Below are 12,663 nucleotides of genomic sequence, written 5' to 3'. Positions count from 1 at the left end.
CATGTTATTTTAAAATACTATGTGTCCTGTTAATATTAATACTGAGGCACCAGAATAATTTTGAAGTTTTTTAGCCCAACTGTTCCCATCATTGGTTTTATTTTCTCTTAAATTCAGTGACTGATGACAGTTTCTCTCACTTTTATGCCACTTTTACAACTCAAGCTAATATATGGACAGTCCAGGATAAACATGATGGGTTGCATCCGGAGCAGTGTTCACTCAAGCGTTATCCTCCTCCAAAAGCCACTCCTGGGGAAAGGCCTGAATGTGGGGTGGGAAGAGAGAGTTGTCAGGAGTGGGTGTAAGGAATCACTGGAGGCAGCTCTTGAACAATACACCTACCCAACATTCTAGGCCATTCCTGAAACTTTTTGACCCTTGGTATATGCTTTTGGATGGGCAGACAACTGTGCAGGGGTGGAGAGGGTAGCACATTCACTTTGCAGGAGCACTGCTTTGATTGCAACCTCTGGTGTTTGAAAAGAAAAGTAAAATTGAGCCTGTTGTTGCTCAGATAACTGTTGTGGCTCTTTTGACTCTTTTTATAATATGATTCTCTGAGATTTTATTTCTTTGTATGTCGGCAGGGAGACTGTAAATTGAACTGGAAAGCTCATCCCCTCAAATTTGGATGCAAATTGTGATTTTAATAAGGCTCTACCTATAAGGCAAATAACTCCCCAGTCATTTTTCTCTGTTTAACTGTATAGGGAAGGGGCCAAGGCCTCTCTTCATCTCTACTATTCCTGTAGACATGCATTTATTAGCTCAGTAATTTCCAAAGTGTATGCCAGGACAAATGAGTGTACAGTACTGTAACAGAACTGCTAATACAGAGCTTTCAAAACTTTTCATGTTGGTGATATACTTTTTAGACATGCATCATTTCACGACACAGTTTTACTAGCAACCCGGGAGTTTAACTAACCACAGGGGTCAGCAACCTTTTTCAGCCATGGGCCAGTCCACTGTCCCTCAGACCATGTGGTGGGCCGGACTATATTTTGAAAAATATGAACGAATTCCTATGCCCGACAAAGAGATGCATATTAAATAAAAGCACACATTCTACTCATGTAAAAACACCAGGCAGGCCCCACAAATAACCCAGAGGTGCGTTTTAAATAAAAGGACACATTCTACTCATGTAAAAACATGCTGATTCCCCGACCGCTGCGGGCCGGATTTAGAAGGTGATTGGGCTGCATCCAGCCCACGGGCTTTAGGTTGCCTACCCCTGATTTACTAACCCTTTTCCAGCCCTGGGAGGAGCACGGGGAGCATTTGCATGACACACTTACACGATGCAGCCGACATACTAATGTGTCGTGACACACAGTTTGGAAAGCTGTGCTGTAGTCATAATGAGGGTGTCTGCCACATCTCTGAACTGTATGTGATTGGTATAATTCAGTCATTGTTATAGAGAAAAACTAGAATTTTTAGCCACTGGAAGGAAGTTCTCAGTTGTGTGTCTGCTTAAGTCGGTGCTCTCTGGGTTTTAGTCCTTCAAATTGCATGCAGCTCAGTGGTGCTTAAAATGCACAGGGGCTGAGCTTCTCTGGGGGGTGAAACAGATTTCTGACAAATGAATTCTCCTGTTTTTTAAATAAGTTCTTTTTATTTGTATGGTGCAGTAAAATCTAGTTGTTCTTGCTGCTGTGCTGCCCACTCAGATCCAGCATCCAATTCCCACACAAGCCAGCTAGATGCTTATGTGAAGCCCCCAAGCAGGATCTGAATGCATTTCTCTTCTCATTTGTGATTCCCAGCAACTAGTGTACAGAGAATTCATCTGACAGTAGATACCGGTACCACCTCTGTGTGGCACAGTATGTTGTAGCTGCTCATGCGCGATAAACCTAAATACCTCCTTGTATTATTCTTACGCACTTTAAAAATAAGTGTATAATTTGTCTCTATTTTTATTGAAAATTTGGGAAACACTTTTTTAATTTGCAGAGTAACCGCTGTGGTGTTCTTCATATGTTGTGGGACTACAACTCCCGCCTTTAACTCTTACTGTTGGTAATGCTGACTGGGGCTAATGGGAGTTGGAGTTCAAAAGTATCTGGAGCACCACATGTTGTCTACTTGTAGATCCATCTCCTTGGCCTGTAGCTTTTGTGCCCTCTTAGCATCTTGCTTCAAGTTTCATAGTTGAGACATGGAAAGATGCAGCTGTTGCTTGGCTGAAAGACCAGGTGCCATTTGGCTCCTTCCTTCCCCGAACTGTTTGCATTTATACTGGTCGTCATAACAACAGCTATGTGACTAAGAGCCCCCAGTTTGCTTGTCTGAGACTTCTTTCCCTATCCTTTTTGTGTCATGTCTTTTAATTTGCATACCTGCAGGCGGGGACAGGCTGCCCCCCACCTTTTAGCTGTTTTAAAAATGTAGGTGCTTCATTAAGGTAAAGTTACAGTCGTGAACGACTCTGGGATTGTGGCTCTCATCTCGCTTTACTGGCTGAGGGAGCTGGTGTACAGCTTACGGGTCATGTGGCCAACATGACTAAGTCGCTTCTGGCGAACCAGAGCAGCACACGGAAACGCTGTTTACCTTCCTGCTGGAGGGGTACCTATTTATCTACTTGCACTTTGATGTGCTTTCGAACTGCTAGGTTGGCAGGAGCAGGGACCAAGCAACGGGAGCTCACCCTGTCGCGGGGATTTGAACCGTCGACCTCCTGATCGGCAAGCCCTAGGCTCTGTGGTTTAGACCATAGGGCCACCCGCGTCCCTAGGTGCTTCATAACTGATGATTAATAATATTTCACCCTTAAGGTAAAGGTAAAGGGACCCCTGACCATTAGGTCCAGTTGTGACCGACTCTGAGGTTGCGGCGCTCATCTCGTGTTATTGGCCGAGGGAGCCAGCGTACAGCTTCCAGGCCATGTGACCAGCATGACAAAGCTGCTTATGGCGAACCAGAGAAGCACATGGAAACGTGTTTACTTTCCCGCTGTAGCGGTGCCTATTTATCTACTTGCACTTTGACGTGCTTTCGAACTGCTAGGTTGGCAGGAGCTGGGACTGAGCAACGGGAGCTCATCCCGTCGCAGGGATTCGAACTGCCGACCTTCTGATCGGCAAGCCCTAGGCTCTGGGGTTCAACCCACAGCGCCACCAGCGTCCCTTACTTCAGGTTAAAATAGTGATGATTACAAAATGCTAACAGCAAGGGAGAGCTGCTACCTTGTGAGCTTCCCAGAGGCATCTCATTGGTAGTCACTAGAGATAGAATGCTGTACTAGATTGACCTGTGCTCTGATCCAGATTGGCTTCCCTGGTAAATCACAAGGAAATATAATGTAATAATAATAATTTGTTATTTATACCCCCGCCCATCTGGCTGGGTTTCCTCAGCGATTCTGGGCGGCTCACAATCGAATATTACAAACACAATACAGCAGGTTTTCCCAAACTAAGGCCCGCGGGCCGGATGCGGCCCACGAGGCTCTTTTATGTGGCCCCCGGCAACGCCTGCTGTCGCTGCCTACTCTTAAGAGCGCAGCGCGGCTGCCCATTTTTGGGTCACTGGTACGTCGGAAATAGCTTGTGCACATGCGCAAGTGTTATTTCTGGCGCACTTCCGAGCCGGAGGAGGCACATGTTATACAGGACACTAATTGTAGTGGTCTGTATAATGAGAAGGGAACCACTTTGGTGTTCTTCCTACATTGCTGGACTACTATTTCCTCGCCTGCCACCTTAAATACTGAATCCACTCCATGGGAATAGTGTATCCGCAACATTTGTTGATATTGCAGTGTTCAGCACAGTGCACCCTAGAGTATATAAGTCAAATACTTTGTAGTCTCTTAAGAAGGTACTTCAAAGTTATGAGGTAATAGTTGTGAAGCCTTTATTTTGTACTTTCCTTTTTCTCTTTTAAAAATTCATTCTATTTCATATGTCTTAATGGGTTGTTATTTTTTAATAAAGGCATGCCATTTTTTCAAAAAATACTGTTGCCATGTGCAGTATGAATTGGTCAATACTAAGTGATGCAGCACCGCAAAAGATAGGTTATGGGCACAGGCAAATGAGCTGGTCAAAGGTAGAGGAAAAGACTTCAGTTTATTCCACACTTTGTAGCAAACTTCCTGTGACCACATCTGGCAAAACATGTTTTGACTGTAATGTATATATATGCAGAATAGATTAGAAGCCCATGGACCTTTCTGAGCATGATCTGTTCCTACTTGGTTTTTTTAAAAAATAAGGTGGCCTGAAGGCTTCCTGGCACTTTTTTCTTAATAAAACCCAATTTTAGCTGTTTGGAGCAGCTAGAAGGTGTGGTGCTATTTGTTATTTGTTATTTGAGATAAGAATCCAATGTCCTTATTCAGACCAGGTCTCTCCTACTGGTTTCTCTGTCTTGTGATTCCTGATGTCAGATTTATGTCCATTCATCCTTTGGCGTAGGGTTTGGCCTGTTTGTCCAATATAGAGAGCTGAAGGGCACTGTTGGCATTTGATGGCATACACAGTGTTAGAAGATGAGCAGTTAAATAATCCTGAGATGGTATGTTTGATGTTGTTGGGGCCAGTAATGGTGTTGTCCGGGTGTATGTGGCAGCAAAGTTGGCATCTGGGTTTATTACAGGCTCTGGTACCAGTGTCCATGTTAAGTCTGGTGGTGGTATTGTGGGTGAGGAGTTGTTTAAGATTGGGTGGCTGTCTGTAGGCAATGAAAGGTCTTCCTCCCAGACCTTGAGAAAATTTCAGAAACAGACTGGAAAGAGAAGTTGCTGAATTGCAACTCATTACCAAGCTTAAAACCATGGAGAGACCTGGTCTGAATAAGGACATTGCATTCTTATCTCATTATACATGATAAAGCTTTCTTATGCCATCTCACCCCTTGCTTTTTCCTGCAAGACCAATTGCAGTCATTAACAGCCGTCAACAGGTTTACCACTCCTATCAGCCAATCACCCATTCCCACCACCCTTCTGAGTAATACCCCTCCCCACCTTCTGACTATACATAAGGGTCTGGTGACTTCTGTTTCAGTGTATCTGAAGAAGTGTGCATGCACACGAAAGCTCATACCTATGACAAACTTAATTGGTCTCTAAGGTGCTACTGGAAGGAATTTTTTATTTAATGGTAGAATACCTGCAGCTAGCAAAGGTGACAGGAAGGATAAGAGGACAAACAAAACAAAAAGTCTACCGGTATAAGGAGTGGAGAATTTTTAAAGAATACTAAAAAAATTATGTTATAAAAGGAAACCTTTTGGCAGAACTAGGCTGACCCTTGTATTGTATAAATATAAGTTCGTAGGCATGTATAAAGAAACTATACAAGAAATATGTAACTGTGCGGTATAAGGTAATCAATAGACAAAGTACAGTGAGACTAATTGGAAGTCATTTTTAACTTTTTTCTTTACAAGTTTTAAAATTATTTGCATTCTTGGGTGTATAAATGATATATGTTATATTAATTTTGCTGGTTCTGATATTGTTGTTATTTGTTTTTATTGTTTGTTTGTTTGTATATTTGTTGCTTTTTCTCCCTGTTCCATTCTATAAATGTATTTATTTTAAAAGAATAAAGATATATACATTGAAAATAAATAAAATTAAATGAACTTTGTTATTAGCTCTGTAGTACATCTATTGAAGTTTTCCCTATTGAGTATCTTTTTGTTTTTGCAATTCAGAGCTTTAGAAAGCAATAAAAGAAAGGAAACTGAATATGTATTACATTGGAATGTTAATATATTATAAGTAATCCCTAAGAATACAAAACATCTGTTAAATGCTGAGCAACCTCTTCTTCAGAAATGGTATTGCTTCTCAAGTACTTCGGTGCAGTGTCAGGAACAGAATTTATTTATAAAAACATAATAAAGCTTTTTCCCCATGGGGAGGGGGGCAAAATAAATTTTAAAAGTCACATTTTCAGTGCATCAGTTTTTACTGATAACTTTATTTAGATAATCTGCTAGAAGAAATCTGTTACATTTTAAAGTATATTGTACATTTATTTGTAAATGCTTAGATATATAGCTAACTAAACATTACATAGTTACAATCTAGCTGCTTATATAATTCAGTCTACAGTATGTGTATTGCTGACAAACATCAGGTTTGCATAATTACTTGTCTGTTACAAAGTTACCGTATGTACAAAGAGGAAATGCTTGGTTGGTTCACCTATAATGCTAAACCATGGTGAAAGTCTATGGTTTAGCACCATGGATGAGCCACCAGCAAACCCCAGAAAAGCCTCTTCCATTTGCAACAGATCCTGGTTCAAAACAAAAAAATGTTAATTGCTAAACAAGCAAATGTGAAACCATGGGTTATGAAGCTGCCCTGCTTAACTGCTTATTTAAACCAGGATTCTTAGTTTGCACATTAAACTAAATTTGAGATCATTGAAACTGAAAGTAAACTGACAGAACTCCTCCTCTTGGCTGTGCAAAGAGGAGGAGATGGGAGCAAGGGTAGCTTGCAAGCCCAAGGGCCCTCTGAGACTGGTTAGATAATATTAAACCAGGCATCCCCAAACTTCGGCCCTCCAGATGTTTTGGACTACAATTCCCATCATCTCTGACCACTGGTTCTGTTAGCTAGGGATCATGGGAGTTGTAGGCCAAAACATCTGGAGGGCCGCAGTTTGGGGATGCCTGATATTAAACCATAGGAAACACCCAGCAGAGTAAAAGAATTACCAGATGCTTCATAAAAAGACAACTCTGCTCTTCTAATTGACCGGTATTGTCACTGAATTGAATGTAAACTAGTTCTGGTTTTGTATTTGTATTTCCATATTAAACATTTGAATGTTGGTGAACACTGGTGAAGATTAAATCTTAGATCCAGTTTAAATGCACTAAGCACCCTATAGAAAACTTACACTAGAAGCACGTTTCTAATAGCCTTCTTTTTCAACTGACTATTGTTGCAGTATGCTTTTCTGAGCATATATTTGAATATTAAAATATTTATAAAGCAGCAAAATTTGAATTCTGGCCAAACCTGTTGTAATTGTGGACTTTTAATTATTTGATTGTTGCTGGTTCTCATATTAATGGAATCCTAACATTTTCTTACAGTCCAGATCCTTTTACATCAGTGATGAATTTTACATTGGCCTCCCTAGGATTGTGACCATGCTTTTAACTTGTACTATATAATTTGCATACCTAGGAAAAATAATATTCTCATTTGAGAGTGTCATTATTCCATAATGCAGACAGTAAGTTCAATGATATCTGTAGCTAGAAATATATCACACAAGCAAAGTTGATACTATGTGTTTGTATATATAGTTGAAATTTTCTAATTGGGTAGGTAAGATATTTAGAATCTTTTTCTGTTCTAAAATTGTATGGTTTGAAAATATGGGATTTACTTTTTCATTGTAGATTGAAATTTGATAAATAAAATTTATCTGCTTCACAAGTCTCACAAATATTTTGCATTTTCAGAATGATTTTTGCTTTTTAAATGAGTATTTTCTCTATTTATAAGAAAATAAATTTTAATAATACTACTATACCTTATAACCTCTTAATACACATAAGGGTCAAAGTAATCATCATCCCTTTCCCTTTGATTGTGATCATGATCTTGTTCTTCGTGATCTTCTGCTTCTTCATACTCTTCTGGTGTTAAATATCTTTGGAACACTGGCGTTCTCAGCTGTGTTTGCTGGTTGGCACCAATTTTTTGTTCACCATAATAAATACTGCGTATATGTGGAAAGCAGAAGAAGGCATATGTACTTATTGGAGTGGTGAGCTTGTTGTGTTCCACTCGTAAGTAGGTTAAGTGATTGAGGTTCAGTGGATCAATAGTAGGACACATTAAGGTAACATTGATGACTGTAAAAAAATTAAGCAATGTGTTAAAAAGGTGGAACTATTACTGTAATTCTAAAATGCTGATTTGCTATCATAGAAGCAAAAATGGTACTCAATATAATCCAACCAAGGAATGCTTTAAAAGGAGCTGATTTCTTCCTTCTGTAGTCAAAAGATGCTTTTACTGCTAAGAGTGGATTCTTATACATTGATACATTCTGCAAGTTCCATTGATGTCAGTGATGTTTACCTCCGAGTAGAAATGTATAGAACTGTATGATTAGTTATGCCAGACTAGTTAAGATGAAACCACTTCTTCACTTTAACAATATAAAGCTACAATTATGTATCCACTTTCCTGGGAGTAAGCCCCATTGAACTTGGTGGGACTTAATTCTCAGAAGATATGTATAGAATCACACTGCAACTTTTGTTTGTTTTTTAAGAAGTGTAACATCTAATTCTGTGAGGTTTTTAATCTTATATATTGTAGGAACCTTTGCTTTCAAGCTTTTGTGACTCCCCGTTCCCACCTGCGATTTAACTAAGAAGTAACATTGTATAACTGGAGCTGGTAGTAATGAAAGAGATTGAACCATGGATGTATTATAAGACAGAATGCAAAGGTGTTAAATGAAAGCAATTAAGCAGTTCTAGACATGGTTGGTTGGTTGTATCTTAGAGGTCACAATGTACTTTATATTTTCAACTATGACTGGTGCAAACTATGGTTTTGCATGGAGTCTGAGTTGAATCAATTTGGGAATATGAGAATCTTGGGAGTAATGGGTATCTGTGCTAAGCAGGTGAGGAAGCTTGTAGAATAATAAGTTATATGGACTGCTGCTTCCCCCTCCCTTTCATTTTTCACCAGGGTTGGCTGAGTGGAGTCTTACCTTGCAATCATGACAACTCACATGACATGTTGCTTTCTTCATTACAACCCATGCAGAAATAACTTCAAACAGATGCCATAAAGGTTGTGAGGTTTGCAACCTGCTATGTGGGTGATGAAGTAAGAATTTTGTCTTTTTCCCCTGTGTCTTTGCTGCAGTACAGTATTGTCTCAAATGGATATTCAAACTTTCACATAAAATAAGATAAAATTAATCTTTCTCACATATGCTGACAATAAGATGCCATCTTTCATTCTAGTTGCTAGACAATATTAGAACATCCATAAGACAATCCAATAATAATTAAAATTCTCAATGAATACTAAAAAAGCAGCTTTAAAAATAGCTTAGACAGCTGCTGTATACTGTCTGATCACAGATCTGGTGGATCCCTGCAGGTACCAATAGAGTCATTACCCCTGTCAATGTTGCAGATGGGAGCACATGAAGACATTGCAAGAAATGGGAAGTCTGTGCAATCCTCTTATGTCCTCACCTGATCCTTCATCTACATGCTGTTCAAGTTATTTCTACTTGAGGCTGAACAAATACATTTCTTTTAAAACAACAGAAGGAACATTGGTGAAATTCTTCTGGGGGAGCCTCAGCAATACCAGCAAAAATTACTAATCTTTTTTACCTTGAGCCAAGGCAACTCATACATGAAACAATGTCCTATTTGATACATACAGACCTAAATCTCAACACGTGCACCTTTAACAACTCTGTAATCCACTGCAAGGGCTGCAGTTCTGGCTGATATGATCCTAGGCCCATCAGAAGATGAGCTCCTGCTAGTGTATCGGATGAAGTGTTTTATTAAAGACCCCTGCTTATATAGGACTAAAACTAGGTTCAGGAGAACTAAGTTATATGCTTGGTCTGATAGGGTTAGATAGCCCAGTGATTACTAGCAAGCCTATCTCTAGCAAAGAATCAGATTTCTTTACTAATATTACTTCTGTCTTGTCATGATTTTTATTTACTTTTGTAAAGAAGAAGCAACTAGTAAGTGGAAATAATAATAATAATTTACCCACTCAAACTTTAGCTTTAATCAACTCAACCAAAGACAGAAACCAGAGCTGCTGGAAAGACTGGTTTTCAGTTCATACTTTATTTTTTAAACCATGGAAGTGTTCCAGTTTCTCATTTGTTTCATTCTACCCATCTACCTTAGTCTTACACAACCGTCTGAGAGACCATGAGAAACTTGTATTGGTCTACATCTATTGACTTATTTATTTTGTTTACTGCATATAGGAAATTTCTTCTTCTTTGGCAATCACTCGTAGCCGAGTAAGATTGTGTTCCATGAACATGTTCTTAACCGTGAGTCCGTAAGTGACTGTGGAGGCCATTTCTGGATCCATACCACAGTGGGGACAGAGGTCTTTGGGCAGGAGTTGATCATAGTGAGGGTTTGCCAAACATGCCTTCCTCTTAGCACTTTTTTAAAAAATTACATTTTTTCATATTACATTGCCTTGCTCTAACTTCCTGGAAAAATATTTTAGAAGAATAGGGTAGATATTCCACCTTTTATGCTCTAACTTCTCTGTCACCATGCATAGCTAACAGTATAAAGAATGATTAAAAACTAATATTAACTTTACAGAGGCTAGATCAGGGGTTAGCAAACTTTTTCAGCAGGGGGCCGATCCACTGTCCCTCAGACCTTGGGGCTGGACTATATTTTTTTGGGGGGAAATATGAACGAATTCCTATGCCCCACAAATAACCCAGAGATGCATTTTAAATAAAAGGACACATTCTATTCATGTAAAAACACCAGGCAGGCCCCACAAATAACCCAGAGATGCATTTAAATAAAATGACACATTCTACTCATGTAAAAACATTCTGATTCCTGTACCGGGCCTTAGTTTGGGGACCCCTGGGCTAGATCATTGAAAACAAAGGATAGCATTACAGAAGTAACGCTTTAAAATAGTAATTCAACCAACCTTCCATGTCATTGTCTTCTATGTACAAATGCTGCAGGGTTCTTGGAATGTAGAATACTTGCTTCAGTTTATTGTGCCCAAGATTGAGTTCCACAAGATTAGAAAGGTTAAAAGCATTATAAGGAACTTCATGCAGATTGTTGTGTGTCATTCTTAGAGCAGTAAGCTTTGGAAGTTTCTGGAAATAATTATCTGGAATGAGAGAAATTGAGTTATTTTCAAGGGAAAGATGCATAAGTGAAAATGGTAGATCTGGAGGCATTGATTGAAGTCTGTTGCTGCAGAGGTTGATCTGCATTAGGTTTTTCATCTTTGAAAAATGTGTTTGTTTCAGTTGAGAATCTTCAAGGTGGTTATTGCAGAGGTCAAGCATAGTCACGTTTACTAAACCTTCTAGGTCTTTGCTGGGCAACCTGGAAATCTGATTGAAACCCAGGAGCAATCGTTCTAAGCTTCTAGGTAGAGGGGATGGAATTTCTTCCAGCAGATTGTGTTCTAAATGGAGTTGTACTAGATTTGAAAGTTTGCCAAAGACACCTGTGTCAATCATGTGAGACTTAATTTTGTTGTGGCTGAGGTTAATTTCTTTCAGGGCAGTAGCATTAACAAAGGATTCCACAGGCACAGCTTCAATGTCGTTATTCTGTAGATAGAGTTGTTGGATGTGACTGGGAATTCTTGGTATAGTTTGAAGTTTACGATTATCACAGTACATTGTTAGTGGGAAAGTTGGTGGGCAAAAGCATTCTTTGGCACACTGAGCAGGTGTGCTGGGATAAGGAATGGCGTATTCTATGCTAGGAATATGATGAAAAATGGATGGATATTCATTATCCATTTCATTATCATAGTCATCCTCATAGTCATATTGACAGAACACTGAGACTCCCAAGAGGAGAGTGATAGTTAACAGTTGACTCAGGATTCCCATATTCAAGTTCTGATCTGATATCCTGTGGAAACAAAACAAAACAAAATGTATTAATAAAACTGTTGTGTAATTGGCAAAATTATGTTGTCATTTTTTAATATTGTTTTGTCTGAGAATTAACCATTGTACCATTTTGAGACTACAAACATACTTTAGGCTTGGGGCTAAAATACTGTTTACTGTATGGTTTGAATCAGAACATTTCTTGGTAAATTATTATAAAATAGTTGAAATGTTTTTCAACTACTTTTAGCTAAGTATTAAAGAGATCTGCTACCTCTTAACTAGCAACTATTTTCAAGTCTTCCAGATAATTCAGAGGTCAACTGCAAACCTAAGAACTGTTGATGATAATACATGAACTCTTTACAGCAAAAATAAATAAATCAAAATATACTCAGAAGTGCATTAATTTGACATTTTAATTGCCTGCTCTTGCAGATCACTCCATTGCTTGTGTTGGCCCTTTTCTTTCAGGTACCTTGCCCCTGCAGTATGAGGAAAGGATTTGCTGACATAAAATGTTTGTTATTTCCCTTCCTAAACATTTTTGTTGGCACAATAAGTATTTGGTTGTGGGTATCCTGACATATATATTAAATACGGTACATTACTTTAGTATGTAAGTGTATGAGACTAGAGGTTTGTAAGTCATGTTCTGTGTTGGGGAAGTTCATAGATAAGGATATATTCTGAAACTTTTTTCTTTTGCCACCAGTTTTTAAAGAATTTTTTTGTTTTTTTACATTTCAATGTTCAATAGCATGCTGCACATCTATTTAAAATGTAAAACATATACAGCTACTGAGCAGATGAAAGAGTAAGCTAAAGAATAGGGGAGAAATACATTACTACAACCTATATTTTGTGGTGTCCAGTGGAAAGGAAGGAAGGTTGTAGCAAAAGATCATTTAAGGAAGTTTTGTGACTTGCTGGCAGTATAAACACAGTTGATGTAACCCAGCTATATGACAGGTCTTCTGAAAAGATGCCATATAAAAATTATTGACTGCCTCAGAAATTTAATGTAGTTTGGTTT

At 38.8% G+C, this 12,663-nt stretch overlaps 2 protein-coding genes across 6 annotated transcripts in view; one reads left to right on the top strand and one right to left on the bottom strand.

The window, feature by feature from the left end:
- The window catches only part of CENPP (centromere protein P), a 154,515-nt gene that overhangs the window by 31,082 nt on the left and 110,770 nt on the right, over positions 1–12,663 (top strand). The window lies entirely within an intron of this gene.
- The window catches only part of OMD (osteomodulin), a 32,109-nt gene continuing 25,367 nt past the window's right edge, over positions 5,922–12,663 (bottom strand). For 2 of the 3 annotated variants that reach the window (XM_088663212.1, XM_088663213.1), the window contains exons 2-3: positions 10,694–11,646; positions 6,717–7,851 (exon numbers count right to left, since the gene is read on the bottom strand). In XM_088663212.1, coding sequence (XP_088519338.1) covers positions 7,538–7,851; positions 10,694–11,646 — 1,267 coding nt within the window. In that variant the 3' untranslated portion in view covers positions 6,717–7,537. Of the gene's footprint in view, positions 7,852–10,693; positions 11,647–12,663 lie in introns of all 3 variants that reach the window. The other variant, XM_035106196.3, reaches the window with a different exon arrangement.

The sequence above is a fragment of the Zootoca vivipara genome, chromosome 2 (assembly GCF_965207765.1).
Source record: "Zootoca vivipara chromosome 2, rZooViv2.hap1.1, whole genome shotgun sequence".
Classification (NCBI taxonomy): Eukaryota; Metazoa; Chordata; class Lepidosauria; order Squamata; family Lacertidae; genus Zootoca; species Zootoca vivipara.
Note: the sequence above shows the minus strand (reverse complement) of the source record. Positions and strands in the feature narration are given on the sequence as shown.